We start from the raw sequence: 19,321 nt of genomic DNA, 5'->3' as shown, positions 1-19,321 counted from the left end.
AACCTCAATGAAAGTAAAGGTAATTAAATTATTTTCTATAAAATATAACATCATCTTTACTAATGCTGCTCCTTCGTGTCGAATGTTTCTTATTGTCAATTTACAATGATTGGATATCTGTTTTGTTAATATTTTCTAGTTTGTCTAAATTTGCTAAATTTGCAGAAGTCATACCCTCACATTCCAACGGTTCTGGAAGTAGCTCTGAGGTTGGAGAACACTGCCATATTAGGCTTCTTTAGTCCTGTAAGTGGAGTTTTATTTTATTTTTACAATATACAAAGCAAACCAGATCAAGAGGCTGAATGGACATTTGCACTCCTAAGATTTAATGTAATTACTGTATTTTACATCAACAGATCATCTGAGGATACGAATAGATAGATAGAACCCAGACAAGGGGAACACAGTGTTAAGTTTGTTTTTATTTTGTTTTTAAATAAAGCTCTATTTTCAATATGTTCCTCCTGTCTCTCTTATTCGTAATAAACTGCTATTGTGATGTGTAGTTTTCACTAAATAATATTAGCAATAATAATAATTAGCATCATTAATATTATAATTATTACTTGTATTATTATTATAATAAAAACGGTCCCTCACTGGACCAATGAGCGAGGGACTTTCTGTCCAATCACAGGTGATTTTACCCCTGAACTGTCTGTGGTTTCATCCATTGCTTGGTTAGTTTCAGTCAGGCAGGCCAGACATTGAAATGCTAATTTATGAGAGCCATTCACAGCGGGGGGTGCGCGCCCCCGTTTGTAGAGATTTCTGTATATTCTAGTGGTTCCCAAACTGGGGTACGTGCCTCATGTGGCTTTTTAAGTCTTTTGCAATGACTCCCTATAGCTATAAGAAAATATTAAAATAACAAATAGTTATTTCTTACAGAGGGCATTAATGATAAATTACATTGACACCAAATAAAATCATGAGATAATAATATGTCAACCTAAAATTAAATCACATTGTGCAATAACTATCATCAACCATAAACTTTCCTTGCATCTGTGGCTAACATTCTGTTTAAAATCCCTGGTAAGATAACTAAACCAACAAAAAGACTATTCCGGAAGAAATAAGAGAATTTTTTGGTGTGAGGAAATATTTATTTCACTGCCAACATGCTGGAATAATATGCATGCTTGATATGTTGCAAGAAATTAGCAATTAGTATGTGGTGACCGACATAATCATGTGTTATCAAATTTAAGTTGTTTTTTTGTAGCACTACAAATACATCAACAATTTTTTTTAATATATATTATTAATAATATTATTCAACATAATTGTAACTATGTCAATCAATCAATCAATCAATCAATCTTTTATTTGTATAGCGCCAAATCATAACCAATGGTATCTCAAGACACTTTACAGTAGAGCAGTCTTAAGGACGGACTCGTCATTTTATGGATACACACATATGCATATATACGTATATACACATACATATGTATAGAATTCTATAGTAATTCTATAGAATTCTATGTATAGAATTTTCTACACTATATTGTCTTCATTGAGAAGGTATTTTTTCGGCTCCAGAAGGATTTTAATCCAGGTGAGAGGAGGAAAAATGGTTCCTTTGAGAATAATGCTTGCAGACAGCTGCCCTTGGGGTACATGAACACCTTTCAGGAGGTATACACAACAATTTCAGTTTATTTTTCAAAATTATAGATTTTTTTTACATGCGCACAGACTTTTTTTTTTTATATCATCAATCATAATTTGTTGCACAACTCTTTAAAATACACCAAAAGGTGAAGTTCAAATTCTAAAATGAGCAAAAAAATCAGAACTGAATGAATAAGAAGGCCTAAATTCAAGGTTAATGTTGGACGAGACACAGGAAAGAGTTTAGATGAGCCGACAGACACTAATAGATTATGTATCTATGTTTTTTTCTTAAGAAGTATTTAGAAATACTAATTTTGAATTTAGGTATTCATAAGGTATTTATTTTGTTTTAGAGAACACTGTAGGGGTGTGTATTTTGTTTCCAAAGAGAGTTCTTTAAAAGGATTTATTTTCTATTTTGTAAATAAATATCTGTTAGTGGATTATTGCATTTAAAGTATGGTTGTGTGGTGTCCTTATTTATTTTAATTGACTAAATCATCTGAGAATAGAAAAAAATCAAACAGTTCAAACAACGAACTCAGGCCCTGTCCCATTGTACTTCACACTCTAGGTAAATATAGCATAGCTACATGGGACAAGGGTTCCATACGTTTGCATAGATATGGACTTTTCAAGCATACTGAACCTAAATATGGGAAAACCAGTGAACAGTATAGAATGTGGAGTGAGTGATGATCCAGAACCTGCTTTGCTTTGAATAATACTGAAATGCTCTGAGACAATGTGGCTTGTATATGTTGTATGTTTGATTTCCAATTATTTTTTTCATCTATTAAAACACCAAAGAATTTATTATCATGAACTCTTTCAATGTTAACCCTATCTATTTGTATTTGGACCTTAGTATTAGTTTGACTTCTTTATGATTGTATTTACAGTCTCTCTCTCTCTTTTTTTAACTAATTATATGCAATGCAGAATTGTTTCTTTTAATTGTCCTTTTGCCAAATGTCAAGCAGTAGTTTAAATGATTTCAAATACATTTGCTGGAAAAATGCCTGTAATTGCTTTTATATGTAATATATTTTGAAGTGAAAAAAACTAAAGTAGCTTTAAGTGATTTATGACTTTTAATTAGCATTAAGGTTGAACAATTTTCTTTGTAAAATGGTGACTGATAAAATACTGCCTGTGCTTCGTTAGTAGTGTTTGCTTATAAAAAGAATGTGGTTAAATGACTGACTTCTATGAGCTAACATGTTTGATATGACTTTTAAGCAAAAAGCAATTTAGCACTTTAATTCAGTAGCCATTGTCAGGCCTTTATCTGTCATATTGTAAACTGGTTGTTAGCTATTTCAGTGTGAGTCAGCAGTGATGGTAGATTATAGATATTTTTCACTGTAGTTTAATTATGAAGTTGTTGTGAATATGAAAAACAATCTTAGCAATGCTGACATAGTGGAGACATTAGATGTTTTTTTTTTTTTTTTTTTCAAAACATGTTTATTAGTTTCACATTTTAAAATACAATTAATAAAATGGTCATGCTGACATAAACCATGGGATATGAAAAACAAAGGAAAACCATATGTCATAGTGAGGAGAGATCAGCCCACGATCTCCAGTGATCAAGGTACAAGTGACACACTGCACATTTGCAGCTCATTTATTTGCCGCATTCACAGTCCTCACAGAGAATGTCTTCACCATCTAAAATGCTATACTATGATATTTTGTTAGGTGGCTACAACGCCTCCAGCCCCACGTTCCTGGAGACCAGAGGACGACGCCCCTTTGAGGCCTTCTTCCTCAGCTCAAACAGTACGTTTTCTTTCCTCTCCATATATGATGAATGCAGTTGTTGCTTCATTTTTCTGTGAATTAATGATTTTTTTTGTTTTGGATATTGGTATAATTTCATTGTCAGCTGTTTGAAGAGTGGTTTGTTTAACTTTATTGATTAATGGTTAATTGATGTTTCTATTTTTATTTAGTTTCACATCTACCTGTAGCTCTATGTTTTTTACACTGATGACAACTTGTTTGTAGTTTTATTTCAGTTTTCACTTTTACAGTTACAGCTGGAAACCTTTAATTGATTATTCTAGTTACATTACAGCAACCAGATTAAACTATATCAACTAAGTGAATTAATAAAAATGACCTGTTTAAAGGCTTTTTCAAACTAAAAAATTATCTTGTGAAATCTGTGACCTGTTGACCAGCACAACTCAAAGAAACAGAATCATTATTTCTTGGCAGAAATACTTTTAAACACTTGCTGTACATTCAGCTGACATAAAAATCTTGTTTTCAAATATGTAGAATAATTGTGAATTTATCAGTAGCAGTTTTAATATTTTAGTAAATTTTTTGCAGGCACCTTTTTTGTCTGTCAAATGTATTTAAAATAAACTAAAATTAAAGAGAGAATGTTATTTAACTGTTGAACCTTGTCATAATTTTATTTATTTATATATTTTTTTAAATCGGTCTTGGTCTCGGATAGTGTGGTCTTGAATACAACACTACACACCGCTTCCCAACTGCAGTGCCCAATGTAAGCTTGTTCTGACACACACACACACACACTGACAGCTTACTCAGTATCTTCATTGAAACGTTGAAATATCTACATCGTCACACTTAAATTTATTATGTTTTTTCTCATCTGTCATCAGTTGGTTGACTCAACCCCAGCCATATTGCCCTGCCTTTGGAGTGTGTTACGGCTGAATTTACGGTTGACCTCATTTGGAGACATGATTTATTGCTCTGGTTGAATGATGGAGTCCAGGAGAAGCATTGATGATTTTATATAAAAAAAAGTTTATTCTAAACTAAGAAAAAAGGTACAAGATGGAAACAAAAATGGTGACCCCCTGGCCAGGCGATCCAAAGACAGAGTGACGAGACACAATATTAAAGCCACGTATATCTCCCCTTAGTTCCCCCCTCCCTCCTCCCCCCGAGAGATAGGGATAGAGACAGGGAGAAGGAGGGAGGGCAGGAGATGGAAAGAGAGACAGTTTACTCCTCGAGTCAAAACAGTTCGCTCCCCGTTATCTGATTGCTATGGAAACGGAGGTGTGTGCGAACTATGTGTTTGTGTGAATGAATGAATGAATGTGTATGGGGTGTGCTATGTGAGTGTGTGTGTCTGTCCTTGTGGTTGTTTTGGAACTTTGGACAGGCTGTTCTGACCTGGAGTGAAGACAAGTTAAAGTTGAAGACATGAGAAATCACACAATGAAAAGTTACACCCCAAGGCTTAAGGATTAAAATATATAAGTAATTATATTATTAAGCATAACTAATTATTCTGCCCCAACAATCCACTCTTTTTGGACAAAGTCCAACACAAAAAAAGCGAAATTAATTAGTGAGTTGTTTATCTTTAGCAAAGCACAGCCCAAAACACATAAAACATTAATCAAAATTAGTGTAATTTTATATACAATATATATTTAATATAACATATATATTACATACTTAATTCTATATTATTAAAATCATATATATACACAACTGGTCAAAAATTTAGAACTCCACACTTTTTCCAGTTGTTTATTGTGTCAATGCACTCTGAAATGAAAGCATAGAACAAATAAGCAATTTGAGTTGAAAAAAAAAATCATAGAATCCATTCATAGACCCAAATGTATTATTAAACTTTTGACTCATCAATGTACAGTGTTCCAACACTGTTTTTATGCAGACACAGGGGGTTGGAAATAACCAAGAAAAGTTAGAACACCTGTAGGAATTAGTAGCACCAGCTTTCAAGGCTGATTCAACCTTTATTTGTGCAGAACAGCTTTAAATTGTTAAAACACTTTGTGTTCCCTGAAAAAGGATTATATGTATAATTCTGAAATGTAGATTATTTTTTAAGTTTTGGGTAACCAAACCTTTTATTTTTTTTTTATGTTTTGGCTTTCAGTACTTACCTTTGTACCATTTCAAGCTATTCATTAGACTTGCACGACTAAAATTGCATAAAATAACGGGAAATATTAGGGTGTTCTAAAACATTTGACTGGTAGTGTGTGTCCTTGCATGTATATAGTGTATATTAATTATTATTATTATTAATTAAATTTTTACTCAATTTGAAAGCATAACAATGTGTAATTTATTTCAATTTAGAGATAATATGTAACATAGAACCATCGTGAGGTGCCCTTTAAAATTCATGACAAAATGGTTCAATATAGAGTACTGGGTTAGTATGATTATCATAAATATGAATGAATTATTAGCATTCTGTTTCCCTTATAGTTGCTGGTAATAATGCTAAATAATATAAGTAAATAGTATTCATATTGAATATTGGTAACAATAGTAATAACATTTATGATCATAAATACTATTTTCACTAATGCCAAAAGTAATAAATTAAAACAAGAATACTTTGGAACCCATGCTTGGTTTTTTACAGCAGTGATCACTAATCCTAAATATAAAAATAATACTACATTTCAGAATCAGAAATATTTTATTTAATCCAGAAATAAATTATTTGAACAATAATCTAAAATAATAAACAATGGAAATTATTTCTGTAATTATATATTATCATTGTAAATAATTTTATATTTAATATTATATTTTGACTAATACAATAGAATGTTTTTGAAGTATTAAATATACTTACATTGTAAATAAAATATAAATTAATGATTTAATTATATACAAAATATATATTTAATATGACATATATATATAGTACATATTTAATTTTATATTAAAATCATGCATATGTACTGTATATTAAATATTATAATTATTTGTTATATTATTTTTAAATATATAGTTTATATAAATTATGTAATTTTAAGTCAAAATTGAAACTACATACAATATTTTTTTTAAATACTAAATCTCTGAATAATACAATTACTAGTATTAATGGAAAAATAATTGAAACTTAAAAGGCAATAATTTAACAAACAAAATACGTTAATACAGAAAAATAAAGCCCTTTGAAAAAGTAATTAAAGCTCAATTTTTAACATTATTTCAGGATAAAACCAGGAACGGGGCTCGCCGTGTGGAGTCAGTACGTGCTAGTCATTCACAAAACAACAAAAGGTACAAGGACTTCTCTCTCAACCATCAGTGCGCCTGTAATGTACTGACATTCCTGGCATACCAGAGTGAGGATTGTGTGTTCACCAGTACTGCACTCGATAGAGTCCTGGCTCAGGGAGATTCACTGAATGTCGGGGTCAAACAGCAGCTAATTCATGACAACACCTTCCGGAGCAATCACCTTGCAGTCGAAGAGATGCCAAAGCAAGTCCTCACAGACAGGCATTTGTATAATGTCAGCATGGGTGACATCAGCTGTGGCTCCCTGAAAACCAAAGCGTCGAGCCCTGATAGATGGCAGTGCCAGCTAGAGTGTCTCTCAGTAGATGTCAGCCAGGCTTTAATCATCATCACACTGGAGTGTATCGCTAATTTCCGTGACACGTCTGGTAGGTACGAAGTGTTCGATCCCCACTCCAGAGACCAAAGAGGCTTACCCACTTATCAAGGAAAGGCGATCGTCTTGACTTTTGCGGAACTCAGTGACCTGGCTGACCACTTTCACGCACTCTTCAGAGATCGTGGCGACTCTGCTAGTTACGAGTTTGTCGCTGTTTCTTTTCACACTGACAACCCCACTGAACATCCTCATAATCCTACGGAAATTGAGATCCAAGATAGAGTGTGTGAACCTGGCAGAAGCTTGCTTGACCAGAAGCTACGTGCACATCTGTCATGCTGAGTGCTCCTCCCCCTGTTCTCCTCCACCCAAGAGACTTTCAGGAATGAATCGGCCACAACTGCGACAGCCACCTCAACAGTGGGAGGATCCCCACACACACAGTAGCAATCAATTTGGAGTCAGCACCCATTCCTCCAGAGTTGGCACAACTCAACGTGCAGGAAAGACAACTCATTGCAAAAATTCTCCCATTCGCCAAGATTATTGCATTGCCAAAAGGACAACAGCAAGCAGTCCACGGAGCCGTCGTGTGCATTCCATCAGAGGTGGAAAGCATCGTCAACAGTCTTCCACGTCCACTCAGCGAAATTGTGGCGTCACATTTGTTTCAAAGGCTACCAGCACTTCTACAACGTCAACATGAAGAATGTGTTGGCAACCTCAAGTACGCCGACGTGACCAAGATGACCACGCAGATGCTGCACAGTGGGGGAGAAGATGGCATGCTTGACCAGGAAATGCTGGAAGCGGCAGGCAGCTATACTGACAGCTACGCTGAGCCCAAACGGTCCTCGACCAGTCTGCCCACAACGGAGACTTGCAGCAAAACATTGTGGATGCTGCACAGTGGGGAGAGGACATCCTGGACAAGGTGCTGCTACAAGCTTGTGACAGGTCCAATGAACTACAGCAGGCCGGAAAAGATGCCCAACAGCAGGAGGATCTAAGACTTCGTCTTGCTCTGGACACCTGCATGCAACCGCCAGATATTGCACAAGAAATACTTTCCTACGGTGACGGCGCTTTCAGCGTTGCACCCGCCCAAGGCAAAAAACCCATTGGATATTTCGCCATTCCCAAACTGGAAGCCATGGCTTTCCCCGTTCAGTTCCCCACCTGAGAGAACACGCTGGACGAAGATCGACCCATCAAACTTTCTCCCTGCCGGTATTTCAATGTCAGGCTTTTTGGAGCAGACACACGGTTTGCCGAGGACCAAAGCTATCTTTTCTTTGCGCAGTTTGTAACGAAGACCAACATCGCGAGAGGTAGCATGTCCATTCAAATGCGAAAAGGGAAGACCCACACTAAAGACGGGCGTGTCATCAAAAACTCCATGCTCCAGGACAAAGAGGAGGTGGAGAGGATCATTCAAACCAAAGAGGCCACACGATTCATGTAACCTCTTAGAGGCATGCCCGCCTATTGGCACAAGAGCTTGAAAGACCTGCATGGCATGCTGAAGCAATTAGGCAAACCAACGTTTTTCTTGACTTTTTCTGCAACTGAGATGAGATGGCCTGAAGTCATTGAGGCCATCAAAGCTCAGCAAGGTGAAACGCTTGGAGACTTTTCAGGTGAAGGATTACTTTTATCGAGTGGAATTCCAGGCCCAAGCATGCCCACACATTCACATGCTCGTGTGGGTCAAGGATGCTCCCGTCTACGGCGAGGTTTGTGACGAGATGGTGTGCAATTTTATCGATCAAAAAGAAGCCAAGGACCAGCTCAAACATGTGAGGAACCTCCTCTCAGATCCAAAGGCCTCGTTCGACACCTTTTCAGATTTCCTCCGCCTTTGTAACTTTGAGCATGACGAGTACATGAGTTGCGCAGAAAATTTAACAAGCGGGAGCGTGGTCATGCTGAAGCGGCATCCGAACGACTGTTGGGTCAATGCCTATAACCCAGATCTACTCTGCGCTTGGAAAGCCAACATGGACATCCAGTACATCCTCGATGACTATTGCTGCGCCCAGTACATGATGTTGTACATCAAGAAAGCCGGAGCATGAGATGACTGAATTCTTGGACTCTGTGATTAAGGCGACAAGGGAATTGGACATCAACCAGTCTGACGAAATCAAGAAAATCACGCGAGCCTACGCAAAGCACAGAGAAGTAAGTGCCCAGGAGGCCGTGGCTCGCACGTGCAGCTTGCAGCTGAAAAAGTGATTGCTGGCGGTCCTTAACACCGACGGAGATGCCCTGAAGATGAGTCTTCCCATGAGTTGACTGAAGGAGATGGCTTCCCAGTCTGATGAGATCAGGATGCTGGGGGTACCCGACAAGTACTTGTACAGACCTAATACTTCGGAATTTGAGCATATGTGCTTGGCTGAGTTTGCATCGGAATACAGAGTAGTCTACGGTCAGCAAGTACATCGAGAAAGAGCCATCGCCCTTCTGGACGACAAAGGTTTTATCGCGAAGAGGACAGCTGGAAAACCTGCAGTCATCCGATATGCTGTACCTCCTGCACATATCTGACGACGAACTCAAGGACGACAATCACACCACGTACGAAGAATTCTACAAAGGTGTGCGTGTAGTCCAACGTATTGTCACCTGGAACAGGAAGCGGTACGAAGGGCGCGGCGCAGGAATGGACAAGGCATTTAAAAACGCAGAGCGTAATTCGGTCGTCAACGCTTGGAACACGTTCGCACCCGAGGTCGAGGTGGACTGCTACGAGTGTCTCGAGCTCTGTGAAGATATCCAAGAGGAGCAGGGAGATGAAGTACCTGACTTTGTTATCTTGGATGGTAGAGAATCAGTTCCCCAAATCGAGGCTCCTCGGTTGAGTCCCGACTTTGTCCACAAGATGTTTCAGAATCTGAACAAGACCTAGTCGTGCATCTTCTACACCGCAAGGCAATGGTGCCTTTGGCGCGTGTGGGGCCAGGATCCAGAACCGTTCCACTACTTTGTTTCTGGCGGAGCTGGATGCGGCTAAGCCCACTTCATCAAGTGCATTTATGAGGAAGCGACAGGGATTCTGTGGGAGAGCCCCAGATTCCGAGACATAGCCGACATGTCCCAGCCCGCCGTGCTGCTGACAGCCTTCACGGGCACGGCAGCCTTCAACATCGAGGACAAAACGTTACACTCTGTCCTCAAGCTCCCCAGGTCACTGGAGCTGCCGTACCAGGGCCAAGGCAATACACTCAACGAACTGAGAGCAGTCTTGTCATCTGTCTAAATTCTCGCCTCTCAGCCGCACGACTTCTCTTCAAGGTCTGTCCATCGATTTTGACGAGAAAAAGATCTGCGCCAACCCCGCCATCACGTCAGCTTTGCAACAGATGCGCAGTGCCAGTTTCAAGAGCGTCACTCCTCTATTGCACCACACGGAGGTGGACTTGAGGGTACATCACAAGCTTAGGTTGGCATATGTTTTGTGTCTCACCGAGACCCATCTGTCAGGGTCCCCCGTATCCTTGGACTTTGTCCTGGAGGGTTACACTGTGTTCGATCATTGCAGGCGGGCATCTTACAGCACCTGCGCAGACATGGCAGCAAAGGTTGGTGGTGGCGTTGCTGTGTACTGCAGGAGCGCTTCTCCACACTTTTAAACCAATTACAGAGCGACTGATATGTGAGCGCATACGCAGTGTTCAAGCAAGAGTGTGGAGAAAATGTAAGAAGCCATATGATTGGCTGAAAGCAAACACACCTGATTGTCTGATGAATCTGTCAATCAGTTTTATCAGCCAATGGTGACGTTCATTGACCCGCGACGTCAGGACTGTCTCAAAATTCACCGCACACATTTCTCTCACAAATGCACAGAGGTTTCACAGCACAGAAGCAGTTTGTAAATACACACTCAGCATTTTGCATTATCTGTGGATTTATATTACATGTGTGCCTCAAAATTATATTTGCGAAGTAGAGCGTGTGCATTTCAGAATTTATATTACAAGTTTGCATAAAATATATTTTTGTGAAACAGTTCGTGTGCATTTGTGAATTTGAAATACAACTGCGAAACAAATATATATTTGTGAACCAGTGTGTGTGCATTTGCGAAACAGATCGTGTACATTTGTGAATTTGAAATACAACTGTGAAACAAAGCATGTGCATTCGTGAAAAACTCTGCAAGAATTTATTCATTATGACACTGTTCTGATTCCATAGCTGGCTGACTGTGTAGATCCGGTAACGGCCGTAGCTCCATTTGTGCCTAACGGCTACAACAAGACATGCTGGCTGGTGAATATCATATTGATTGATTTGATTCATGACAACCCCAAGCTACATTGAAGTCTCAGAGGATCAGAATTCGGGAAGAAAGTCTCCACAGCCTACCTACACACGACTCAGGTAAAAACAAATGCCAGATTGAGATTTACATTCCTCACATATATCACAATTGTCATACTGACACATTATACATATATGTCAAACTATTGCATGGCATTTATTCACTTTTTTGTGCCAACCACAACAGAACAGTGAAGCTGTGGATGCCAACCGGACCACCAGAAAGAAGATGATCCAGGCAGAAGAAGAAACTTTAAAAAACAAAAAGTAAGGAAGGTTCAGCAGTGCATTTAGACTGACAGTAGAGTTGAAATGGATTTGATACAAGTTGACTGATACCTACCTGTTTTTACAGAGATAATAAAGGAACCTCCACCGCCCTGAAGACCAATTTCTCCCTTCAAAATGAGCCCTCGCACATACATACATTCATAATACTTTGCTCCAAAGATTTTTCAGTGTAGAGTGGACCTTTAATCAGTTTGTTTGTCAATTATTATATTAATCATCATATATTATCAAATGTGTGTTTGTGTGTACAATTTGTCATGTTTTAATACATGATGACTGCATTACTCTTTGCACTTTTGAACAGCTGAGTCATGTTAGCACACAGATAAGACACCAGCCTGAACCTTCAAGGCCGAACTCACTCACATTCACATCACAAACACATAGCAACAGACAGTATCAAGACAGATATCAGTGGTGCCAGCCTTCCTCAATACATCCACCTCTTCATCGTTCTCCAACGTCTTTACTGTGGGAGCATCTGACCCCCTCCTTTTTTCTCTCAGCAGGTTGGAACTTTCTATTCTATTTGTATAAATCTTAAACTGTGGAACTTTCCCAGTTGATTGCTGGCCGCCTTTCCTTCCAACAGGATGGGACACTTTTCTTGTACTCTTTTTCATTTAGTTTATAATACATCCTTTTTTATAAAATCACCATGCTTTGACTGGACATCATCATTCAACCAGAGCATAAATCATGTCTCCAAATGAGGTCAGCCGGAAATTTGCGGTGACAAGTTGTATTTCAGAGTTATACATTTTTTCCTTTTTTGTATTAATAATCTATGCATCCCTTTATGTATAAATATATCTTCAGGGATTGGTTGTAATAAAATGTTCAAGTTAAAGCATGTTCATTATTTCAGGTACTTAAAATACCTTATTTTTTTACTCTTTTTTTTTTTTAAATGAAAAATTGTTTATAAGCTTATTACTCCATTCTGTGCTTTGTGTTTTCTCTTGTCATTACTGCAGGAGTATTTGTCATTCATGTGTTCAGGATATTACTAGGTGGTTTGTTTCCTTTAAAGGAGTTCCTGCTTGTTGCTGTCAATAAATGACCTTGTAATGACAAGTGGGACCTATTGTTATAAATGAGCTTAGAATCAAATGATTCAGCGTCTAGCAAGTCTTTTAGTATGTAAAGCAATTATAGTTTAAGAATTAATAATTTTAGCAAAGCAGTTTATATTATCAGTTAAAATATTGTAAGTGCAGTATCTATAAACAGCCAGGAGGTGGGGGTAGAGCTACAGTATAGAAGTGCTAGTTACAGAGGTTGGACCATTTCAATAGATTATAAACTTTCCATGTGACCAGCAGTGATTAGAACTCAGTGAAGGAGAACAAGCATCACAACAAGGATGCTTTAAAACCACAGAGTCAGTTAAACTCAGGCCCAGAGCAGCTAATTTGGAGGACTGGTCTGATGTCACCTGGTAAGTGATGGAGGATGTGAGGGATTGAAGCACTAGAAATAGGAAAGTGTCAGCAATGCATAATAACTCCCATTATAATTGCAACTTTGGGCTATATAATTATAACATACACTTCTTTATGACAGTGTTTAGTCTTTTTTTTTTTAACTTGATATTATATGCAATGCATAATTGCTTGTCTTTTAATTCTCCTTCTGCCAAATCTCACAGTACTTTAAATTATTTTAATGCACTTGATTTTTTTCAAAAAAAAAATGTTTTAGGAAATTCATTTAAACTATATATTTTAAATAGGTAATCCATACTTCACTCAGTGTTCGTAATCATGGTCTTCTTCAGAAAGCCATCAACGCCCACTTATCTCAAACGTTCAGAGCAGGATTACTATTGCAGCAACACATCATCAGTAGGGTAAAACTAACCTGTTTCTCGACAGGCTTCACTTTAAGCCTATTGTTGCATGACACGTCACAACATAGTGTTCATGGGAATGGTAGGATTAGTGCAACCAGCAGTGTTGCCAGATATACATTCTGTTTTGAAATCTAAACACACAAAAAGTTATTGGCAGAAAAACACCCCAATCTGGCAACAATGACTTATCACATCGTTTCTTGCCGATTCAAATAAACGCAGTGGTATGTGTTGTTCCTTACTAATGATATAGCATCAATAATAACAGCAATGACAATATATTTTGAATTTGGAATACTTTATTAATCTCTGAAGGGAAAATACAAAATGAATAATAATAAAATGAGAATACCAGTAGCTACAATATAAGATATGAGAATATGATTATAAAAATATCAATAACTTTATTTGTGTAAGCACATCATTCCTCTATAGATGTACTGCACTGTACACTCTAGGTTAATGCTACTGCTAGGATAATGCTATTGCTAATAAAAATTCTAATGCATCAGCGTCCAACCGCCCTAGAGCCCCTCCCACGATTTCCGCGGAAATTGTCTGGTATTAATAATATAAACACTATTAAAACACTAACGATATCTGGAATAACATTACAAATGCTGTTAGTTTGGAAATATCAACAGAGTGAACAAGCATGTTTACGTTTATATATCCCCACCCGTATTTGGAAATTTGGAAACATTCCAAATTAGTTATGACATCATACCAGAGTATAAAAGGCCGCTGATTTAGAACTTCTTTGACAGTCTGTCGACAATCATGAATGGGTTCCAACAAAAAATGCTTAGTTCATTTGTTGCCTTCTGGCGTAAAATTACACAGAAAAAGGAGAAGCCGAAGAAGGAGAAGCAGATGAAGGAGAAGCCGAAGAAGGAGAAGCAGAAGAAACAGAAGCCGAAGAAGGAGAAGAAGAAGAAGCAGGAGAAGAAGAAGCAGGTGAGTTCAGCTCTCATTTAAATTTAAGACCTTTTTCTTCATCAGGGTCGAGAATTAAGTGATGAACAAAACTTTAAATACCGGTTGATTTTTTCAAGTAGTTCTACATCTGAATGGGGTAACCTTTTAAATAATAATAATTTAAAAAATAAATAAAAATACAACTGGTTTTCATGTGTTTCCGAGCAGTAGGAACTAATCTCCGGAAAACAAAGCCCAATTAAACTCTGGAAAACAATAACCAGGAATAAATATGTTCTACCTGGTGAAGATAGTAGCTCTAACAACTGGTACAATGATAAACTTGGTGATATTATAGCCTGTGCAGCAGTACAGGGGCGTATTTTTTCTGGTATGTCTCTGAAACGCTTCCGGATGTTTTTGGGTTTTAGTATAACTGTCAGTGCCCAATCCTTTCACAGGCCTGATTGTTTCAGATCCTTTCAACGCATGTGCAAAACGCGTCTCCATCCGTTGGGGTAGTACGGTGGCTGGGAAGTGTCAGGTGAATGCATTTACAGAAACGAACACAAATGCAAACAGGTCACAACACGAATACAAATTCTTCTCTGTTCTGGTGGGTTAAAAACATCCGCCTGAAACGTGTCTGTCTGTAATACCGGTCTGTCGGAAACACTTCCGTTGCGGTATTACAGACGAACACGTTTCTGGCGGATGTTTTTGACCCACCAGAACAGAGAAGAACAAGAAGAAGACATCGAAACGCGTATGAAAGTAAAGTTGATTAGGATACTCTTATATTTTGCATATCGGGCTATCATATCATAATACCCGTCCGACTGTAATACCGGTCCGTCGGAAACACTTTCGTTGTGGCCGGTTTCCATTCGTGTTGTGACCTGTTTGCATTCATTTTCGTTTCTGTAAATGCATTCACCTGACACTTCCCAGCCACCGTAGGTACGGCCTATTTTACTGCAGTTCGTGTACTATTTAAAAGGTTGAAACCCTGCAATTTAAAAATAATTAGAAATGTATGTTTTGAGTGAATTCCGATTTATTTTGGTTTTTATCTTTTTTTCTGTTTGGTTTTTGATTCTCAATGTTGTCTATAGTGTGTGTGTGTGTTTTTTTAAATTAACAATTAAAAACACCACAAAATAGTGACATATTTAAATGTGTACTATTAAAAATATTTAACAAACGTCGAATCATGGTTGGTTTACCTTGAAACATCACGTCCCAGGAGCTCTGTCGTAAGAATAGAATAGAATAGAATGCCTTTATTGTCAATGTACACATGTACGATGAGATAAAAAAAAAAAAGCCAACTCCAGCAACAGTGCAAAACAGTGTAAGAAATAAACAATATGTACAATATAAACATAGGACATAAGTAGTACAAAAAAGGAGGTAAAGTGAACAGTCATGGGAAGTATGTACATTTTGCAAAAAAATAAATAAATAACTACAGTGCTATATATAGTGTCTGGTGTATATGTGTATAGCACGTTATCTATAAATACAGTTCAATGATATTACAAAACAGTGTTTTAAAAAGTGGCTTAAGTGAAGTTTAAGACTGTTTGAAATATTGTAATTATGAAATGACGACTCCCTCTTCCCTGTTCCCTTCCCCCTCACCTAGGTGTAACAGTGCCCTCCCTTTTTTATATTCTCCCTTTAGTCAAGTGTTGTTAATGTGTTGCTTGTCTCTGTCCCTCAGTGTGTGGGGATGTCTGAACATTACTCCCTGTGCTCCATCTGTCAGAAGATGATGACTGATCCAGTCTCCACACCATGTGGACACAACTTCTGCAAATCGTGCATCAGCACACACTGGGACACCAGTGTCAGCTACACATGTCCCGTGTGTAAGAAGGAGTTTACAACAAGACCTCCAATAGCCGTCAACAATTTAGTCTCTCAGATGGTTTCTGTGTTGAGACGTGAATTAGCAGCACCAGAAGAAGTTTCCAAAGTGAAGGCCGTGAGGTCCTGCCAGGACATTGAGACTTACCTGACAGAACCTGTGCAGAACCTGGAAACCAAGATGTGTCTAAAGCACAGCGAACCTCTGGATATGTTCTGTAAGACCGATCAGACATGTGTCTGCTCGACGTGTTGTGATTCAGAGCACAGTGATCACGTGTTTGTCAGTCTGGAAAAAGAGTCTGGGGAAAGGGTGGAGGAGCTTCAGCAGATGATCCAGGAGAGACAAGAGTATAAGAAGGAGATCATGAAGTTAATGAATACTGCAGACAGTCAGAAAGGTGAAGGTGTGGAGCTGTCCACTGCTGTGAATGAGCTTGTTCAGAGATGCTTGACAATGTTGACAGAGACTGTGAAGGAACAACAGATATCAAAAAAGGGAGAGGCTGACGCTGTGATCAAAGAGCTGGTGGATGAATACTTTGAGCTGATGAAGAGAAAGTATGAGGCGGAGCAGCTCTTCCGCCCTGAAGACCGATTCCAACTCTTCCAGCACGTCCAATCTCCTCTTCCAGCCACCAAGGACTATACAGAGGTCATTGTCCATCTATCATCATATGAGGAGACTGCGCTGACAGTTGCGGCTCAGATGAAGGACCAAATCAGAGACAAGTTGAAGATGAAGAGGATGAAGCAGTTTGCAGTAGATGTGACTTTTGATCCTCTTACAGCTTATAACAAACTCAACCTGTCTGATGATAGAAAACAAGTTCACATGAGTGATGTGAAGAATAATGTTCCAGATAATCCAGAGAGATTTTATCCTTGTGCCAATGTTTTAGGAAAACAGAGTTTCAGTTCAGGCAAATTTTACTATGAGGTTCTGGTTGAAGGAAAAACTGACTGGACTTTAGGAGTGGTTAAAAAATCCATCAAAAGGAAGGGAAATGTCACTCTGAGTCCTAAGAATGGTTGCTGGATTGTGGTACTCAGAGAAGGAAATAAGTATGTAGCATGTGAAAATCCGTCAATTATTCTTCATCTGAAGTGTGTTCCTAAGAAGGTGGGTGTGTTTGTGGACTATGAGGGGGGTGTAATCTCCTTTTATGATGTAGGTGCTGCAGCTCTGATCTACTCCTTCACTAACTGCAGTTTCACTTACAAACTTCGCCCATTCTTTAGTCCCTGTTTAAAAAACGATAACAATGCAGCACCTCTGATCATCTGTCCTGTCAGTCAAAGTGATGAAGTGTTATGATGAAGCCTCATCAACAATGGATTCAATGGTTCTCTATGAGTTCTCCCACTTTTGGGCTCCAGGATCCTTTTCAGGGAGAACATTTACTGAGGACTTCCTCGTGATCCTCACACTGATTCTGATATGACATTACACAATCTCTCCTGGTCAGTTCTGGTCAAACTGCCCTAAGCAGGCTGATACTATCGTATTGATAACACCAAGGCCTTTTCCTCAGAGGCTCCGCCATTGTATTGGCTAGTGCTGTCAGCAGCTATAAAACCCTGAGAGCACAGAACAGCTACAGATTCATGGGAGGCTCACACTGAAACCTCTGAATCCCAGACCGATCTGCCTCAAAACCCTTTGACCAAGTAAACCCTGTGTCCACATTTGACCAGCAACCCTTCAACTTGACTGCGTCTCGTTTCATTCAAAACCACCACAACAGTTGGGGGCTCGTCTGGAATCGAAATACATCAGATAAAGAGGTAAGTGCAGAAGTTTCCTTATTAACATTTCAGATGGAAATCTGTGCCTTGCCTGTTAAATGACTAAATAAAGAACTCATTAAAATCTGAATTTGTGGTGGGAAAATTAAATTTTTTTTCCCCCCAAAAAACCAAAGATGTGAAACAGTCAAGCATGAAGGATCTAAATTTCTGATATGATTTGTATTTTTTTTTTTACTGTAAATCTAGAGTGTAATTTGGGATTTTGCCTTAAAATCCACACAAAATGAGTGGTTCCAACATTGGGCAGTGATTACAGCAGGGGGAGGAGCCTGTGTGGTACAGGTATAAGACGGGTGCAATGGCGTGCTTACCTGGACAAGATAACTGTAGCGGCAGTAGTAGTAGTAGGAGTTAAATATCTGTGACAGAAGTAGCCCCAATGTGGTATTGGGTCTCAGAGGAGTCTGAGGTACTGTTACAGGGTGTTTCTCCAGCTGGGTTAGTGTGTGAGTCTAAGGTACTGATTACAGAGTGAGATGTCCAGTTTTTGGTCAGGGTTTCCACTGCCTGCCACCTTTGGTTCGTATATAACACGCAAAGGTTGTGTTTATGTTGTGGGAGCTGAAGAACTATTACATGAAGAGTTATTGTGATGACCATAGCAGCAGCATGATGACCGGTTGCTGTGTAACAACTGGGAAACAGAAGCATTCTTATTGTGTTACTGAGTTTCAGTTAAACTCAGATACTGTTTTTCAGGGTGTTTTCATTGCTTAATGACCACATGTTACTATGACTACCTGTCAACATTGAGCTGTTCTGAAAAGCTCCCGGTGGACAATTTTATGAAACAATTTATGAACGGTATCATTGCAGTCAAAACAAATCCGACTTTGCCAAGGCTAATGCTAATGCTAGGCTAATGCTAATGCTAGGTTAACCCTAATGCTAAGATCATGCTAACGCTAGACTAATTTTAATCTCAGGCTAATACTAACACTAGGCTAATGCTAACGCAATTGCTAACATTAGGCTAATGCTAATGCTAACCTAATGCAGCGGCCAGCACCTGCATCCTCACTTGTATTTTCTTAAGGAAAATAACTGAAAAAGTACAATATTATTATGAAAATATATTATTAATTAGGAAAAGATTGAACAAGACCTTGTTAACTGTGAAAATAGTGTTTACTCTGGAAAAGAAATCTTATAGTTAATGTGGAGAAGTTATCATTAGTTAAAAGTTTACTTCCGACATGAAGATCATTTAACAT

The 19,321-nt window shown here is 38.4% G+C and overlaps 1 protein-coding gene across 1 annotated transcript; it reads left to right on the top strand.

Moving 5' to 3' along the window:
• Positions 1-14,281: 14,281 nt before the first annotated feature.
• Positions 14,282-18,348, top strand: LOC114477035 (E3 ubiquitin-protein ligase TRIM21-like). The gene is made up of 2 exons (XM_028469082.1): positions 14,282-14,462; positions 16,150-18,348. Exons 1-2 carry the CDS (start codon positions 14,286-14,288, stop codon positions 17,611-17,613), a joined length of 1,641 nt encoding a protein of 546 aa, XP_028324883.1. The 5' UTR covers positions 14,282-14,285; the 3' UTR covers positions 17,614-18,348.
• Positions 18,349-19,321: the final 973 nt, after the last annotated feature.

The sequence above is a fragment of the Gouania willdenowi genome, chromosome 15 (genome assembly GCF_900634775.1).
Source record: "Gouania willdenowi chromosome 15, fGouWil2.1, whole genome shotgun sequence".
Classification (NCBI taxonomy): Eukaryota; Metazoa; Chordata; class Actinopteri; order Blenniiformes; family Gobiesocidae; genus Gouania; species Gouania willdenowi.
Note: the sequence above shows the minus strand (reverse complement) of the source record. Positions and strands in the feature narration are given on the sequence as shown.

Bases quoted from the DNA above. Each gene is read 5' to 3' on its own strand.
- LOC114477035 (XM_028469082.1), top strand. From the start codon at position 14,286: ATGAATGGGTTCCAACAAAAAATGCTTAGTTCATTTGTTGCCTTCTGG. The intron at 14,463-16,149 runs GTGAGTTCAGCT...TCTGTCCCTCAG, and splicing joins AGCAGGAGAAGAAGAAGCAG to TGTGTGGGGATGTCTGAACA.